Consider the following 16,736-nt stretch of genomic DNA (forward strand, 5'->3'; position numbering starts at 1 on the left):
ACGTGGGGATGGGGGGCATGGGGGTGTCACGGTCCTTGGTGGGGCCACAGACCATTGGGGTTCTCCTCCTTCATGGTGGGGACGTGGGGATGGGGGACACGGGGGTGTCATGGGGCTTGGTGGGGACGTGGGGATGGGGGACACGGGGGTGTCATGGTCCTTGGTGGGGACGTGGGGATGGGGGACATGGGGATGTTCTCATGCTTGGTGGGGACGTGGGGATGGGGGGCATGGGGGTGTCATGGTCCTTGGTGGGGACGTGGGGATGGGGGACATGGGGGTGTCATGGTCCTTGGTGGGGATGGGGGACACGGGGGTGTCACGGTCCTTGGTGGGGACGTGGGGATGGGGGACATGGGGGTGTCATGGTCCTTGGTGGGGACGTGGGGATGGGGGACACGGGGGTGTCACGGTCCTTGGTGGGGCCACAGACCATCGGGGTTCTCCTCCTTCATGGTGGGGACGTGGGGATGGGTCTGTCCCGCTCCTGGGTGGCCTTGGCAGGATCAGGGGTGCAGGGACAGATTTGGGGGGGGAGGGGGTGTCCCCATCCCCTCCCCCCGCAGCGTCCCACCGACTTCTCCCCGGTGCCTGTCGCGGGGTGTCCCCGCTCCGGCGCCCCCTCCCCCACCCCTTGACGTCACCCCCCACCCACCCCTCACTACCGAGACAAAACCGTGGGTGCCCCCACCCCCCCGCGCCCCTCCCCCACCCCGGGCGGGGACACCCCGGGGTCCCCTGCGGGCGGGGGCGGGGCGGGCACCCTTTGGCCGGGCGATGACGCAGGAGCGGCGGCACCCATGGGTGGGGACGGGCAACCCGGGGACACACGCGTGTGCGATATAGGGGTGCCCGTGGCGCACGTATGTGAAATATAGGGGTGCCGGTGGCACACGCGTGTACATACGTGGGGGTCCTGGGGGCACACGCGTGAGCGATATAGGGGTCCTGGGGGCACACATGTGTACATACATGGATGCACACGCGTGTGCGATATAGGGGTGCCCGTGGCGCACGTATGTGAAATATAGGGGTGCCGGTGGTACGCGCGTGTACATATGTGGGGGCACACGCGTGTACACACATGGGGGTCCCGCGGGCACACACATGGGCAATATAGGGGTGCCCGTGGCGCACGTATGTGAAATATAGGGGTCCTGGTGGCACAGGTGTGTATATACATGGGAACACACGCGTGTACACACATGCGGGTCCTGGGGGCACATGCGTGTGCGATATAGGGGGCCTGGAGGCACACGTGTGTGCATACATGGGGACACACGCGTGTGCGATATAGGGGTGCCAGTGGCGCACATATGTGAAATATAGGGGTGCCGGTGGCACACGCGTGTACATACGTGGTGGCACACGCGTGTACACACATGGGGGTCCCGGTGGCACACGCGTGTGCGATATAGGGGGCCTGGAGGCACACATATGTGAAATACAGGGGTCCCAGAGGCACACGCGTGTACCTGTGTGGTGGCACACGCGTGTACACACATGGGGGCACACGCGTGTGCAATATAGGGGTCCTCGTGGGACACACGTGTGCACACAGAGGGTCCCGGTGGGACACGCGTGTGTGATATAGGGGTCCTCGTGGCACACGCGTGTGCGATATAGGGGTCCCGATGACACACGTATGTTAAATATAGGAGTCCCAGTGGCACACGTATGTACATACGTGGTGGCACACGCGTGTACACACATGGGGGTCCCGGTGGCACACGCGTGTGCGATATAGGGGGCCTGGAGGCACACGTGTGTGAAATATAGGGGTCCCGGAGGCCCACGCGTGTACATACGTGGGGTCCCGCGGCACACGCGTGTGCGACATAGGGGTCCCGGTGGCTCACGTGTGTACATACGTGGTGGCCCACGCGTGTACGTACATGGGGGTCCCGGTGGCCCACGCGTGGGCGATATAGGGGTCCCGGTGGCCCACGCGTGTCCATACGGGGGGGGTCCCGGCAGCGCACGCGTGCGCACACGCACCCCCCCCCCCCAACTCCCCCTCCCCCCCCACGGCCACGCGGGGCCCGGCCCGTCTCGGGTTCCCCCGGGCCAATTATAGCACTGGGGGAGGGGCGCCCGGACGGCCGGGTCCCCTGGGGGGGGAGGGGCAGGACACACCCCCACCCCCACCCCCCGCCCCTCCCTCCCCCACCGGGAGCGACGTCCGGCGCTGCCCCTCCCTGCTGGGAGCAGGGCGCCCCCAAGCGGGGGCGGGTGGTGCTGGGAGGAGTGGGGGGGGGAGGGGCCGGGGGGTCACTGCGGTGTGGGGCAGCAGTGGGGCAGCAGTGGGGCAGTGCAGTGGGGCAGTGCAGTGCAGTGGGGCAGGAGTGGGGCAGCGCAGTGGGGCTGCTGTGGGGCAGCAGTGGGGCAGTGCAGTGGGGCAGCGCAGCGCAGTGGGGCAGCAGTGGGGCAGCTCAATGGGGCAGCAGTGGGGCAGCAGTGGGGCAGCAGTGGGGCAGCAGCCACCTCCTCACCTCCCCAGCCCCCCCCAGGGTTGGAGGGGGGGGGGTTGTTGGGGAGGGGTGCGCAGCCCCGGCCTGGGGAGGGCGGCGCTGCAGCAGGGGAGGGGCGGCTCCATGTGATCCCTCCCCTCCCCCCATTTAACCCTTCCCCCGGTGTTTTCCAGAGCCGGAGCAGAGCGGGCGCAGGAGCGAGGCGAGAGCGGGTCCGTCCCTCTGCCCCCTCCCCACCCCCCTGCCCCCCACCCCCACCCCCATCCCCCCCAACCCCACCCCTGTCCGGCCTCCGGCCCCATCCCTCCCCTCCCCCACCTCTTCATCCCTCCCGACCCCCCATTGCCCCCATCCCCCGTCCATTCCCCCCACCCTCCCATCCCCCCTCCATCCCCCCATTGCCGCCCATCCCCCTCCATCCCCCCTCCCCCATTGCCCCCCACCGCCCTTCATCCCCCATTGCCCCCCATCCCCCTCCATCCCCCATTGCCCCATTGCCGCCCCTCCCCCTCGCCCCCCATCACCTCCTCCCCACCCCTCTTCCCTCCCCAGCCCCCGTTGCCCCCCCACCCCTCCCCCCAGCCCCACCCTCGGGTACCACTTGCGATGGGGGAGGGGCGGGGCGGGGGAGGGGCTCCCTATGGGGCAGGGCTCTGTGGGGCCGGGCGTCTCCCTATGGATGTATAGGGGATGGGGTCCTCCTATAGGGCGGGGTCTCGGGGGGGGGGCGGGCATCTCCCTATGGATGTATAGGGGATTGGGGGGGGTCTCCCTGTGGGGCTGGGTCTCCCTATGGGGGTGGGCTCTATAGTGCTGGGTGTGTAGGGGACAGGCGTCTCCCTATGGATGTATAGGGGCGGGGTCTCCCTATAGGGCAGGGCTTTGTGGGGCTGGGTACGTAGGGGCTGGGCGTGTCCTTATGGATGTATAGGGGATGGGGGGGTTCTCCTTGTGGGGCTGGGTGTCCCTATAGGGCAGGGCTCTATAGGCTGGCTATGTAGGGGCTGGGCGTCTCCCTATGGATGTATAGGGGACGGGGGGGTGGGGGATCCCTGTGGATATATAGGGGTGGAGTCTCCCTATGGGGCAGGGCTGTATGGGGCTGGGTGTGTAGGGGACGGGCGTCTCCCTATGGATGTATAGGGGCGGGGTGTCCCTATGGGGCAGGGCTTTGTGGGGCTGGGTATATAGGGGCTGGGCGTCTCGCTATGGATGTATAGGGGATGGGGGGTGTCTCCCTATAGGGCAGGGCTCTATAGGGCTGGGTGTGTAGGGGTCGGGCATCTCCCTATGGATGTATAGGGGATGGGGTCCTCCTATGGGGCCAGTTCCCCCTATAGGGCAGAGCTCTATGGGCTGGGTGTGTAGGGGCTGGGCGTCTCCCTATGGATGTATAGGGGATGGGGGGTTCTCCCTGTGGGGCTGGGTGTCCCTATAGGGCAGGGCTCTATAGGCTGGCTATGTAGGGGCTGGGCATCTCCCTATGGATGTATAGGGGACGGGGGATGGGGATCCCTGTGGATATATAGGGGTGGGGTCTCCCTATGGGGCAGGGCTCTATAGGGGTGGGTGTGTAGGGGCTGGGAGTCTCCCTATGGATGTATAGAGGATGGAGGGGTTTCCCTATAGGGCAGGGCTCTATAGGGCTGTGTGTGTAGGGGCTGGGCATCTCCCTATGGATGTATAGGGGATGGGGGGGGTCCCCTATAGGGCAGGGCTCTATAGGGCTGTGTGTGTAGGGGCTGGGTGTCTCCCTATGGATGTATAGGGGATGGGGGGGTACTCCCTGTGGGGCTGGGTGTCCCTATAGGGCAGGGCTCTATAGGGCTGGGTGTCTCCCTATGGATGTATAGGGGATGAGGGGGATCTCCCTATGGGGCACGGCTCTATAGGGCTGCCTGTATAGGTGCTGGGCATCTCCCTATGGATGTATAGGGGTGGGGTGTCTCTATGGGGCAGGGCTTTGTGGGGCTGGGTATATAGGGGCTGGGCGTCTCCCTACGGATGTATAGGGGATGAGGGGGACCCCTATAGGGCAGGGCTCTATAGGGCTGGGTGGGTAGGGGTGGGCGTCTCCCTATGCATGTATAGGGGATTGGGGGGGGTCTCCCTATGGGGCAAGGCTCTATGGGGCTGGCTGTATAGGGCCGGGGTCTCCCTATGGGGCCAGATCTATAGGGGCTGGGGCTCCCTATGGGGCAGGCTTCTATGGGGCCAGCTCTATTGCAGCTGGGCCTCCCTATGGGGCTAGATCTGTAGGAGCTGGGGCTCCCTATGGGGCCAGATCTGTGGGGCTGGGGCTCCCTATGGGGCACGTGTGTGTGGGGCCAGATGTATAGGGGCTGGGGCTCCCTATAGGGCCAGATCTATAGGAGCTGGGGCTCCCTATGGGGCAGTGTTCTATGGGGCCAGATCTACAGGTGCTGGGGCTCCCTATAGGGCCAGATCTATAGGAGCTGGGGCTCCCTATGGGGCAGGTTTCTGTGGGGCCAGATCTACAGGTGCTGGGCCTCCCTATAGGGCCAGATCTATAGGAGCTGGGGCTCCCTATGGGGCCAGATCTGTGGGGCTGGGGCTCCCTATGGGGCACGTGTGTGTGGGGCCAGATGTATAGGGGCTGGGCCTCCATATAGGGCCAGATCTATAGGAGCTGGGGCTCCCTATGGGGCAGTGTTCTATGGGGCCAGATCTACAGGTGCTGGGGCTCCCTATAGGGCCAGATCTATAGGAGCTGGGGCTCCCTATGGGGCAGGTTTCTGTGGGGCCAGATCTACAGGTGCTGGGCCTCCCTATAGGGCCAGATCTATAGGAGCTGGGGCTCCCTATGGGGCCAGATCTGTGGGGCTGGGGCTCCCTATGGGGCACGTGTGTGTGGGGCCAGATGTATAGGGGCTGGGCCTCCCTATAGGGCCAGATCTATAGGAGCTGGGGCTCCCTATGGGGCAGTGTTCTATGGGGCCAGATCTACAGGTGCTGGGGCTCCCTATAGGGCCAGATCTATAGCGGCTGGGGCTCCCTATGGGGCAGGTTTCTGTGGGGCCAGATCTATAGGGGCTGGGCCTCCCTATAGGGCCAGATCTATAGGAGCTGGGGCTCCCTATGGGGCCAGATCTAGCGGGGCTGGAGCTCCCTATGGGCCCAGATCTATGGGGCCGGGGTGTCCCTATGGGGCGGAGCTCCCCCCCCACACACACACACGCAGGTGCCATCACACGCGTGTGCCCCCCCCACCTCCCCCGCCCCCCGGCGCACACGCTTGCACACGCGTGTGCCCCCTCCCCCGCCCCCGGCAGGTTCCGCTGGGGGATTCCGGGGGCTATTTCGGGAGCCGCCACCTGCCCCAGCCCCACAGCTGCCGTGGGGGGCGGGGGGGCCCTATGGGGGGTGCCCCACGGCCCTGCCCCACAGCCATGGCTCTGCCCCAAGGATACCCTGTAGCTCTGCCCCACAGCCAGGGCCCTGCCCTACAGCCCTGCCCCACAGCTGTGGCTCTGCCCCAAGAATGCCCCGTAGCCCTGCCCCATAGCCCTGCCCCACGGCCGTCGCTCTGCCCCGAGGGTACCCCATAGCTCTGCCCCACAGCCAGGGCCCTGCCCCACAGCCCTGCCCCACGGCCATGGCTCTGCCCCAAGGATACCCTGCAGCTCTGCCCCACAGCCAGGGCCCTGCCCCATAGCCCTGCCCCACGGCTCTGCAGCATGGCCCTGCCCCACGGCTGTGGTTTTGCCCCATAGTTCTGCCCCAAAGCCGGGCCCTTGCCCCATTGCCCTGCCCCACAGCTCTGGCCCTGGTGGGGCCCTGCCCCATAGCCCTGGCCCTATGGCTACGTCTCTGCCCTGGGGACACCCCACAGCCCTGCCCCACGGCTGTGGCCCTGCCCCCTAGCCCTGCCCCACAGCCGTAGCCCTGCCCCACAGCCATGGCTCTGCCCCGTAGCCCTGCCCCACAGCCGTGGTCCTGCCCCATAGCCATAGCCCTGCCCTACAGCCCTGCCCCACAGCCGTAGCCCTGCCCCACAGCTGTGGCTCTGCCCCATAGCCCTGCCCCATAGCCCTGCCCTACAGCCCTGCCCCACAGCCATGGCCAAGCCACCGGCAGGAACCGAGGGCCCTCGGGGCCGGGCAGGGTGGGACTGGGGGGCACTGGTGGCGCTGGGGGGGGCACTGGGGGGCACTGGTGGTGCTGGGGGGACACCGGGGGCACTGGTGGCACTGGGGGGCACTGGTGGTGCTGGGCGGGCACTGGGGGGCACTGGTGGCGCTGGGACCCAGGCATCCGGGCTCCCATGGGTGGGGGCCCCTCTCCTCTGGGGGGGGATGGGGAGGGGCGTCCCATAGCTCTGGGGGCCCCACAGACTTGGGGGTCCCATAGGTCTGGGGGTTCCCCAGTACTCGGGGTGTCCCAGCGCACGGAGGGGGTCCCATCGCATTGAGCTGCCCCCCAAGCCCGACGGCTGCCCCCCAGCCCCATAGAACCCATGGCATTGGACTGCCAGACGGGTGCCCCCCAGCCCCATAGATCCCATCGCATTGGGGTTCCCCCCAGCCCCACGGCTGCCCCCCAGCCCCATAGATCCCATCGCATTGGGGTTCCCCCAGCCCCACGGCTGCCCCCCAGCCCCATAGATCCCATCGCACTGGGCTGCTCCCCGAGCCCCACGGCTGCCCCCAGCCCCATAGATCCCATCGCATTGGGGTTCCCCCCAGCCCCACGGGTGCCCCCAGCCCCATAGATCCCATCGCACTGGGCTGCCCCCAGCCCCACAGATCCCATCACATTGGGCTGCCCCCACCCCATTATCACCCCCCGGGTGCCCCCACCCCCACATCCACCAAGGGCGGCGGCGGCAGCCCCCACCCCCCACCCCCCACCCCCCCGACCCTGACCCCCATCTCTCTCCGCAGCCTCCAGCGCCATGGGGGGCCGGGCATCCCCGACGTTCCCGGTTCTCCTCCTCTTCCTCCTCCTCCTCCTCCTCTTCCTCCCCGCCGTCCCGGCCAACGCCGACGACCTGGTGGTCCCCACCGCCGGCGGCCCGGTGAGAGGCGTCCGTCTACCGGCCGGCACCGACCACGTCACCGCGTTTTTGGGGATCCCTTACGCCGAACCCCCTTTGGGTCCCCTTCGTTTCCGCCCCCCGCGTCCCCCCGCCTCTTGGCGGGGCATTTTGGACGCTTCTTCTCACCGGCACGCCTGTTACCAAGCGGTGGACACCATGTTCCCCGGTTTCGGCGGCTCCGAAATGTGGAACCCCAACCGGGAGATGAGCGAAGATTGTCTCTACCTCAACGTTTGGGTACCGGTTCCTCGACCTTCTACCGCCGTCCCCGTCCTGGTTTGGATTTACGGCGGCGGCTTCTACAGCGGAGCCGCTTCCTTGGACGTCTACGACGGACGCTACCTCGCCGCCGCCGAAGGGGTCGTGGTGGTCTCCATGAACTACCGGGTGGGCGCTTTGGGGTTTTTGGCTTTACCGGGTCATCCCGAAGCACCGGGTAACGTCGGGTTGTTGGATCAACGGTTGGCTTTGAGATGGGTTCAAAACAACATCGGGGCCTTCGGCGGAGACGCCGGCGCCGTCACCCTCTTCGGGGAAAGCGCCGGCGCCGCCTCCGTCGGTCTCCACTTGTTGTCCGCCGCTAGCCGTCCCCTTTTTCGTCGTGCCGTCCTCCAAAGCGGCTCGCCCAATGGGCCGTGGGCCACCGTAGGGGCGGCGGAGGGACGCCGGCGAGCGGCCACGTTGGGCAAACTGGTGGGATGCGGCGGCGGCGGTACCGTGGCCAACGAGACGGAGCTGTTGGGTTGCCTACGAGCCAAGACGCCGCTGGAGCTGGTGGAGCAGGAGGCGGCGGTGTTGCCTCAACAAGGGGTCTTCCGCTTCGCCTTCGTGCCGGTGGTGGACGGAGACTTCTTGGTGGACACCCCCGAAGCTTTGCTGGGGGCCGGCGGTCGCCCCGAAGCCGAGGTCCTTCTTGGAGCGGTCCAAGATGAAGGCACCTACTTCTTGGTCTACGGCGTGCCGGGTTTCGGGAAAGATAACGAGAGTTTAATTAGCCGGGAGGAGTTTTTGGGGGGGGTGAGGTTGGGGGTACCCCAAGCCAACGAGCTGGCGGCGGAAGCGGTGGTCTTGCAGTACACGGATTGGTTGGACCAAGACAACCCCGTGAAGAACCGGGAGGCGTTGGACGACATCGTGGGGGACCACAACGTGGTGTGTCCCCTGATGCACTTCGCCCAACGGTGGGCGGAGAGGGGGGGGACGGTCTTCGCGTACCTCTTCGACCACCGAGCGTCCAACCTGCTGTGGCCGCCGTGGATGGGGGTGCCGCACGGCTACGAGATCGAGTTCGTCTTCGGGCAACCCCTCAACCCCAGCCTCAACTACACGGCGGAGGAGGAGCGGCTCAGCCGCAGGATCATGCGCTACTGGGGCAACTTTGCGCGGACGGGGTAGGTGCCGCGGGGGTGGCGGGGGTGGAGAGATGGAGGGGGAGATGGAGATGGATGGAGAGATGGGTGGGGAGATGAAGAGATGGATGGAGAGATGGGTGGGGAGATGGGTGGAGAGGTGGAGAGATGGATGGAGAGAGGGATGGAGAGATGGAGATGGATGGGGAGATGAAGAGGTGGGTGGGGAGAGGGATGGAGAGAGGGAGATGGGTGGTGGACGGAGAGATGGGTGGGGGGATGGAGATGGATGGAGAGGTGGAGAGATGGATGGATGGGTGGATGGAGAGATGGGTGGAGAGATGGAGACATGGATGGAGAGGATGGAGAGATGGAGATGGATGAGGACATGAAGAGATGGGTGGAGAGATGGGTGGGGAGATGGGTGGTGGACGGAGAGATGGGTGGGGAGATGGAGATGGATGGAGAGAGGGAGATGGATGGGGAGATGAAGAGATGGGTGGAGAGGTGGTGAGATGGATGGAGAGATGGGTGGGGAGATGGGTGGGTGGATGGATGGGTGGATGGAGAGAGGGATGGAGAGATGGAGATGGGTGGGGAGATGAAAAGGTGGATGGGGAGATGGATGGATGGGTGGGTGGATGGAGAGATGGGTGGAGAGATGACAAGATGGATGGAGAGATGGAGATGGATGGAGAGAGGGATGGAGAGAGGGAGATGGGTGGGGAGATGAAGAGATGGATGGGGAGATGGAGATGGATGGAGAGATGGGTGGTGGACGGAGAGATGGGTGGGTGGATGGATGGGTGGGTGGAGAGAGGGATGGAGAGATGGAGATGGATGGGGAGATGAAGAGATGGAGGGGGAGATGGAGATGGATGGAGAGATGGGTGGGGAGATGAAGAGATGGATGGAGAGATGGAGAGATGGATGGATGGGTGGATGGAGAGATGGGTGGAGAGATGGAGACATGGATGGAGAGGATGGAGAGATGGAGATGGATGAGGACATGAAGAGATGGGTGGAGAGATGGGTGGAGAGGTGGAGAGATGGATGGAGAGATGGGTGGTGGACGGAGAGATGGGTGGGGAGATGGAGATGGATGGAGAGAGGGAGATGGATGGGGAGATGAAGAGATGGGTGGAGAGGTGGTGAGATGGATGGAGAGATGGGTGGGGAGATGGGTGGGTGGATGGATGGGTGGATGGAGAGAGGGATGGAGAGATGGAGATGGGTGGGGAGATGAAGAGATGGGTGGAGAGGTGGATGGATGGGTGGGTGGATGGAGAGATGGGTGGAGAGATGACAAGATGGATGGAGAGGTGGATGGAGAGGTGGAGAGATGGGTGGAGAGATGGAGAGAGGGATGGAGAGCTGGAGATGGATGGAGAGATGGGTGGAGAGATGAAGAGATGGATGGAGAGATGGGTGGAGAGATGAAGAGATGGCTGGAGAGATGGATGGGTGGGTGGAGAGAGGGATGGAGAGATGGAGATGGATGGGGAGATGAAGAGATGGGTGGGGAGATGGAGATGGATGGAGAGATGGGTGGTGGACGGAGAGATGGGTGGGTGGATGGATGGGTGGATGGAGAGAGGGATGGAGAGATGGAGATGGGTGGGGAGATGAAGAGATGGGTGGAGAGGTGGAGAGAGGCGTGGAGAGCTGGAGATGGATGGAGAGATGGGTGGAGAGATGAAGAGATGGATGGGGAGATAGAGAGGTGGATGGAGAGGTGGAGAGATGGGTGGGTGGATGGAGCAATGGATGGAGAGATGGATGGGTGGGTGGAGAGGTGGAGAGATGGATGGAGAGGTGGAGAGATGGGTGGAGAGGTGGAGAGATGGGTGGGGAGCTGGGTGGGTGGATGGAGAGATGGGTGGAGAAGTGGATGGGGAGATGGATGGATGGGTGGATGGATGGAGAGCTGGAGATGGGTGGAGAGATGGATGGGTGGGTGGAGCAATGGATGGAGAGATGGGTGGGGAGGTGGTCAGCCTCCCCCCTGCGCCTGGCGAGATGATGGAACATCAGATCCTCCTAGGAGCCGTGCTCCAGCACGTGGAGGACAGGGGGGGGATCCCAGGCAGCCAGCGTGGCTTCACCGGGGGCAAGTCCCGCCTGACCAACCTGGTGGCCTTCTACGATGGAGCTACCACCTCAGCGGCGAGGGGAAAAGCAGTGGGTGTCATCTCGCCGGCCTTCTGTGAGGCCTTCGGCAAGGTCCCCACAAGATCCTCCTCTCTGAAGAGATACGGGTTTGGTGGGTGGACACCTCGGTGGATGAGGAACTGGTTGGATCTAGAGGGTAGCGGTCAACGGCTCAACGTCCAGATGGAGATCGGTGACGGGTGGTGTCCCTCAGGGGTCCGCATCTTCGTCAACGCCATCGACAGCGAGGTCGCGTGCACCCTCAGGAAGTTTGCAGATGCCACCAAGCTGCAGTTGACGGCGCCAGAAGGACGGGGTGGCATCCGGGAGGGACCTGGAGAAGTGGGACCTGGGTGAACTTCATGAGGTTCAACAAGGCCAAGTGGAGGGGGCTACACCCCGGGTCGGGACAATCCGCGGCTGGGGGGGGTGAAGGGATGGAGAGGAGCCCAGCGGAGAAGGGACTTGGAGGTGCCGATGGACGAGAAGCTGGACGTGAGGCGACGCCGTTGCGCTCGCGGCCCAGAAGGACCCGTCTCCTCGGCCTGCGTCAGAAGAAGCGCGGGATCCTGCCGCTCCGCGTCCGGCTCCGGGGTCCTCGGCACGAGAAGGACACGGAGCTGTTGGAGCAAGTCCTGGAGGAGGCCACCAAGACGATCCAAGGGCTGGGAGAACCTCACCTCCGAGGGACAGGCGGAGAGGGTTGGGGTTGTCCAGCCTGGAGAAGAGAAAGCTCTGGAGATACCTCTACAGCAGCCACCTTAAAGGGGGCCTATAGGAAAGGCGGGGACAGACCTCGAAGCAAGGGCTGTTGTGATAGGCCGAAGAGCGACGGCGTTAAACTACGGGAGGGTGGATTTAGGCTGGGTTTAAGAAGGACATTTTTTGCAGCGAGGGTGGTGAGGAGCTGGAGAAGGTTGCCCAGAGAGGTGGGGGGATGCCCCGTGACTGGAGACATCGAAGGTCGGGGTGGCCGGGGCTCGGAGCAAGCGGATGTGGTTGAAGATGGTTGAAGCTGTTGCGGGGGGGGGTTGGGCTGGGGTGGCCTTCAAAGGTCTCTTCTGAGCCGAAGAATTCTGTGATGCTGTGGGGAGATGGGTGGGGAGATGGATGGAGAGATGGGTGGTGGATGGGGAGATGGAGATGGATGGAGAGATGGGTGGATGGGTGGATGGAGAGATGGGTGGAGAGGTGGAGAGATGGGTGGGGAGATGGATGGGTGGAGAGATGGATGGAGAGGTGGGTGGTGGACGGAGAGATGGGTGGGGAGATGGAGATGGATGGAGAGATGGGTGGATGGGTGGATGAAGAGATGGGTGGAGAGATGGAGAGGTGGAGAGATGGATGGAGGGATGGGTGGATGGAGAGATGGGTGGAGAGATGGAGAGGTGGATGGAGAGGTGGATGGAGAAGTGGAGAGATGGGTGGAGAGATGGATGGAGAGATGGGTGGTGGACGGAGAGATGGGTGGGGAGATGGATGGGTGGAGAGATGGATGGATGGGTGGATGGAGAGATGGGTGGAGAGATGAAGAGATGGATGGAGAGGTGGATGGAGAGGTGGAGAGATGGGTGGGTGGATGGAGAGATGGATGGGTGGGTGGAGAGATGGGTGGAGAGCTGGAGATGGATGGAGAGATGGGTGGGTGGATGGAGAGGTGGACGGGTGGGTGGATGGAGAGATGGTGGGTGGCTGGAGAGATGAAGCTAAGCCCCCGTAGATGGTTGGTTGGAGGGGTGGGTGGGTGGGTGGACGGACGGATGGGTGGAGGGATGAAGATAAGACGCTGTAGATGGAGGCTTGGTGGGACGGGTGGACGGACGGATGGGTGGAGGGGTGAAGATAAGCCCCCTTAGATGGAGGGTTGGTGGGACGGGTAGGTGGAGAGATGAAGGTAAGCCCCCATAGATGGTTGAGTGGAGGTTGGGTGGGTGGATGGACGGACGGACGGGTGGAGGGATGAAGCTAAGCCCCCATAGATGGAGGGTTGGAGGGTTGGGTGGACGGACGGACGGACGGACGGGTGGAGGGATGAAGCTAAGCCTCCCTAGATGATGGGGTGGGGTGGGGTGGGGTGGGGTCCCGGCCACGCTGAGGCCGTTGCCGCAGGGACCCCAACGAGCCGTCGGAGCGGGAGCGGCGCTGGCCCTCGTACACGGCCTCGGGGCAGCGCTACGCCCGCCTCAACGCCCGGCCCCTGGCCGTGGCCCAGGGCCTCCGCGCCCAGGCCTGCGCCTTCTGGACGCGCTTCCTCCCCAAGCTGCTCAACGTCACCGGTGAGGGGACGCGGGGGGACGCGGGGAGGTGGCACCGGGGATGTGGGGGACGTGGGGACATGGGGTCGTGGGCAGGTGGCACTGGGGATGTGGGGGACACGGGGACATGGGGACGCTTCCTCCCCAAGCTGCTCAACGTCACCGGTGAGGGGACGCGGGGGGACGCGGGGAGGTGGCACCGGGGATGTGGGGGACGTGGGGACGTGGGGAGGTGGCACCAAAGATGGTGGGGACATGGGGACGTGGGCAGGTGGCACCGGGGATGTGGGGGACGTGGGGACGCGGGGAGGTGGCACCAAGGATGTTGGGGACATGGGCACGTGGGGAGGTGGCACCAGGGAGGTGGGGGACGTGGGGAGGTGGCACCAAGGATGTTGGGGACATGGGCACATGGGGAGGTGGCACTGGGGATGTGGGGACATGGGGACAGGGGGACGCTTCCTCCCCAAGCTGCTCAACGTCACCGGTGAGGGGACGCGGGGGACGCGGGGAGGTGGCACCGGGGATGTGGGGGACGTGGGGACGTGGGGAGGTGGCACCAAAGATGGTGGGGACATGGGGACGTGGGCAGGTGGCACTGGGGATGTGGGGACGTGGGGACGCGGGGAGGTGGCACCAAGGATGTTGGGGACATGGGCACGTGGGGAGGTGGCACCAAGGATGTGGGGGACGTGGGGAGGTGGCACCAAGGATGTTGGGGACATGGGCACATGGGGAGGTGGCACTGGGGATGTGGGGGACATGGGGACATGGGGACGCTTCCTCCCCAAGCTGCTCAACGTCACCGGTGAGGGGACGCGGGGGACGCGGGAGGTGGCACCGGGGATGTGGGGGACGTGGGGAGGTGGCACCAAAGATGTTGGGGACGTGGGGACATGGGGACGTGGGCAGGTGGCACTGGGGATGTGGGGGACGTGGGGATGTGGGGACATGGGGAGGTGGCACCAAGGATGTGGGGGACGTGGGGACGTGGGGAGGTGGCACCAAGGATGTTGGGGACATGGGCACGTGGGGAGGTGGCACCAGGGAGGTGGGGGACACGGGGACATGGGGAGGTGGCACCAAAGATGATGGGGACATGGGGACGTGGGGAGGTGGCACTGGGGATGTGGGGGACGTGGGGACGTGGGGAGGTGGCACTGGGGATGTGGGGGACATGGGCACATGGGGAGGTGGCACCAAGGATGTGGGTGACATGGGGACATGGGGACTCTTCCTCCCCAAGCTGCTCAGCGTCACCAGTGAGGGGACGCGGGGGGACGCGGGGAGGTGGCACCGGGATGTGGGGGACGTGGGGACGTGGGGAGGTGGCACCAAAGATGGTGGGGACATGGGGACGTGGGGACATGGGGACGTGGGCAGGTGGCACTGGGGATGTGGGGGACGTGGGGATGTGGGGACGTGGGGAGGTGGCACCAAGGATGGTGTGGACATGGGCACGCGGGGAGGTGGCACCAGGGAGGTGGGGGACACAGGGACATGGGGAGGTGGCACCAAGGATGTGGGGGACGTGGGGACGTGGGGAGGTGGCACCAGGGATGTGGGGGACGTGGGGACGTGGGCAGGTGGCACCAAGGATGTTGGGGACATGGGGACGTGGGGAGGTGGCACCAAGGATGTGGGGACGTGGGCACGTGCGGAGGTGGCACCAGGCATGTGGGGGACGTGGGGACGTGGGCAGGTGGCACCAAGGATGTTGGGGACATGGGGACGTGGGGAGGTGGCACCAAGGATGTGGGGGACGTGGGGACGTGGGGAGGTGGCACCAGGGAGGTGGGGGACACGGGGACATGGGGAGGTGGCACCAAAGATGATGGGGACGTGGGGACGTGGGGAGGTGGCACCGGGGATGTGGGGGACACGGGGACGTGGGGACGTGGGCAGGTGGCACTGGGGATGTGGGGACACGGGGACATGGGGACGTGGGGAGGTGGCACCAAGGATGTTGGGGACATGGGGACGTGGGGACATGGGGAGGTGGCACTGGGGATGTGGGGGACACGGGGACATGGGGACGCTTCCTCCCCAAGCTTCTCAATGTCACCGGTGAGGGGACGCGGGGGGACGCGGGGAGGTGGCACCGGGGATGTGGGGGGTGTGGGGACATGGGGACATGGGCAGGTGGCACTGGGGATGTGGGGGACACGGGGACATGGGCACGTGGGGAGGTGGCACCAGGGAGGTGGGGGACATGGGGACGTGGGGACGTTGGGAGGTGGCACCAGGGATCTGGGGGACACGGGGACAGTGGGGGGACACGGGGAGGTGGCACTGGGCATGTGGGGGACATGAGGACGGGGGGTGGCACCAGGGACCCTGGGGGAGGGGGAGGTGGCTCTGGGGGTGCTCGGGGGTTTTGGGGCGTCCTGGTCTCGTTTTCGGGTACCCAGGGTCGCTTGTGGGGTGCGGGGGAGGGGGTCAGATTTGGGGGGCTCTGGGGGCGTTTTGGGGTCCAGGGGGTTTTGGGGTCCTGGTCTCGTTTTTGGGGTACCCAGGGTAATTTTGGGGTGCTGGGGGGTCAGATTTGGGGGGCCCTCTTCATCCCCCCCCCCCCCCATGGCGTTAGGCGCTGCACCAGGGAAGCTCAGGGGCGGTCGGGGCGGGCTCGGGGAGCGGTTTAGGGGGGGTGGGGGGTTGGGGGGTCCTGCTCAGTTTTGGGGTACCCAGGGTAATTTTGGGGGTGCTGGTGGGGGTCAGATTTGGGGGGGGCCCCCTCTCCCACCCACCCCCCCCCCCCCCATGGCGATAGACGCTGCCCCAGGGATGCTCAGGGCGATCGGGGCGGGCTCGGGGAGCGGTTTAGGGGCTGGGGGGTTGGGGGGTCCTGCTCAGTTTTGGGGTACCCAGGGTAATTTTGGGGTGCTGGTGGGGGTCAGATTTGGGGGCCCCTCTTCCCACCCCCCCCCCATGGCGATAGACGCTGCACCAGGGATGCTCAGGGGCGATCGGGGCGGGCTCGGGGAGCGGTTTAGGGGGGGTGGGGGGTTTTGGGGGTGCCGGGGCCGGATTTTGGGGTCCCCCCCCCCGCTGAGCCGCGGGTCCGGGGGGGGCCAGGCCCGATGGAGGAGGCGGAGCGGCAGTGGCGGCTGGAGTTCCATCGCTGGAGCTCCTACATGATGCGCTGGAAGAGCCAGTTCGAGCACTACAGCCGGCAGGAGCGCTGCCAGCAGCTCTGAGGGGACCCCAAAACAGCCGCACCCCCAAACCCCCCCCCCGCACCCCCAAAAATCCCCCCCCGCACCCCTCAAATAGCCCCCTCCCCCAAATACTCACACACACCCCAAAACCCCACCCCCACGGCATGGGCATGGGCACCCCAAAACAGCCGCACCTGCACCCCAAAACAGCCGCACCCCAAAATCCCCCCGCACCCCAAAAATCCCCCCCCGCACCCCTCAAATAGCCCCTCCCCCAAATACTCACACCCCCC

General features: G+C 65.5%; 1 protein-coding gene across 1 annotated transcript; it reads left to right on the forward strand.

Annotated features, from left to right (window-relative positions):
• Nucleotides 1–2,637: 2,637 nt before the first annotated feature.
• Nucleotides 2,638–16,594, forward strand: ACHE (acetylcholinesterase (Yt blood group)). Its single transcript, XM_072848647.1, has 4 exons — nt 2,638–2,683; nt 7,376–8,921; nt 13,140–13,306; nt 16,361–16,594. Exons 2-4 carry the CDS (start codon nt 7,387–7,389, stop codon nt 16,480–16,482), a joined length of 1,824 nt encoding a protein of 607 aa, XP_072704748.1. The 5' UTR covers nt 2,638–2,683; nt 7,376–7,386; the 3' UTR covers nt 16,483–16,594.
• The last annotated feature ends 142 nt before the right edge of the window (nt 16,595–16,736 follow it).

This window comes from Ciconia boyciana, chromosome 32, assembly GCF_034638445.1.
Source record: "Ciconia boyciana chromosome 32, ASM3463844v1, whole genome shotgun sequence".
In the NCBI taxonomy this organism is placed as follows: domain Eukaryota; kingdom Metazoa; phylum Chordata; class Aves; order Ciconiiformes; family Ciconiidae; genus Ciconia; species Ciconia boyciana.

Coding starts and splice junctions, on each gene's coding strand:
- ACHE (XM_072848647.1), top strand. CDS start 7,387: ATGGGGGGCCGGGCATCCCCGACGTTCCCGGTTCTCCTCCTCTTCCTC. Junction 8,922..13,139: donor GGCAACTTTGCGCGGACGGG/GTAGGTGCCGCG, acceptor CCGTTGCCGCAG/GGACCCCAACGAGCCGTCGG. Junction 13,307..16,360: donor CAAGCTGCTCAACGTCACCG/GTGAGGGGACGC, acceptor GGGGGGGGCCAG/GCCCGATGGAGGAGGCGGAG.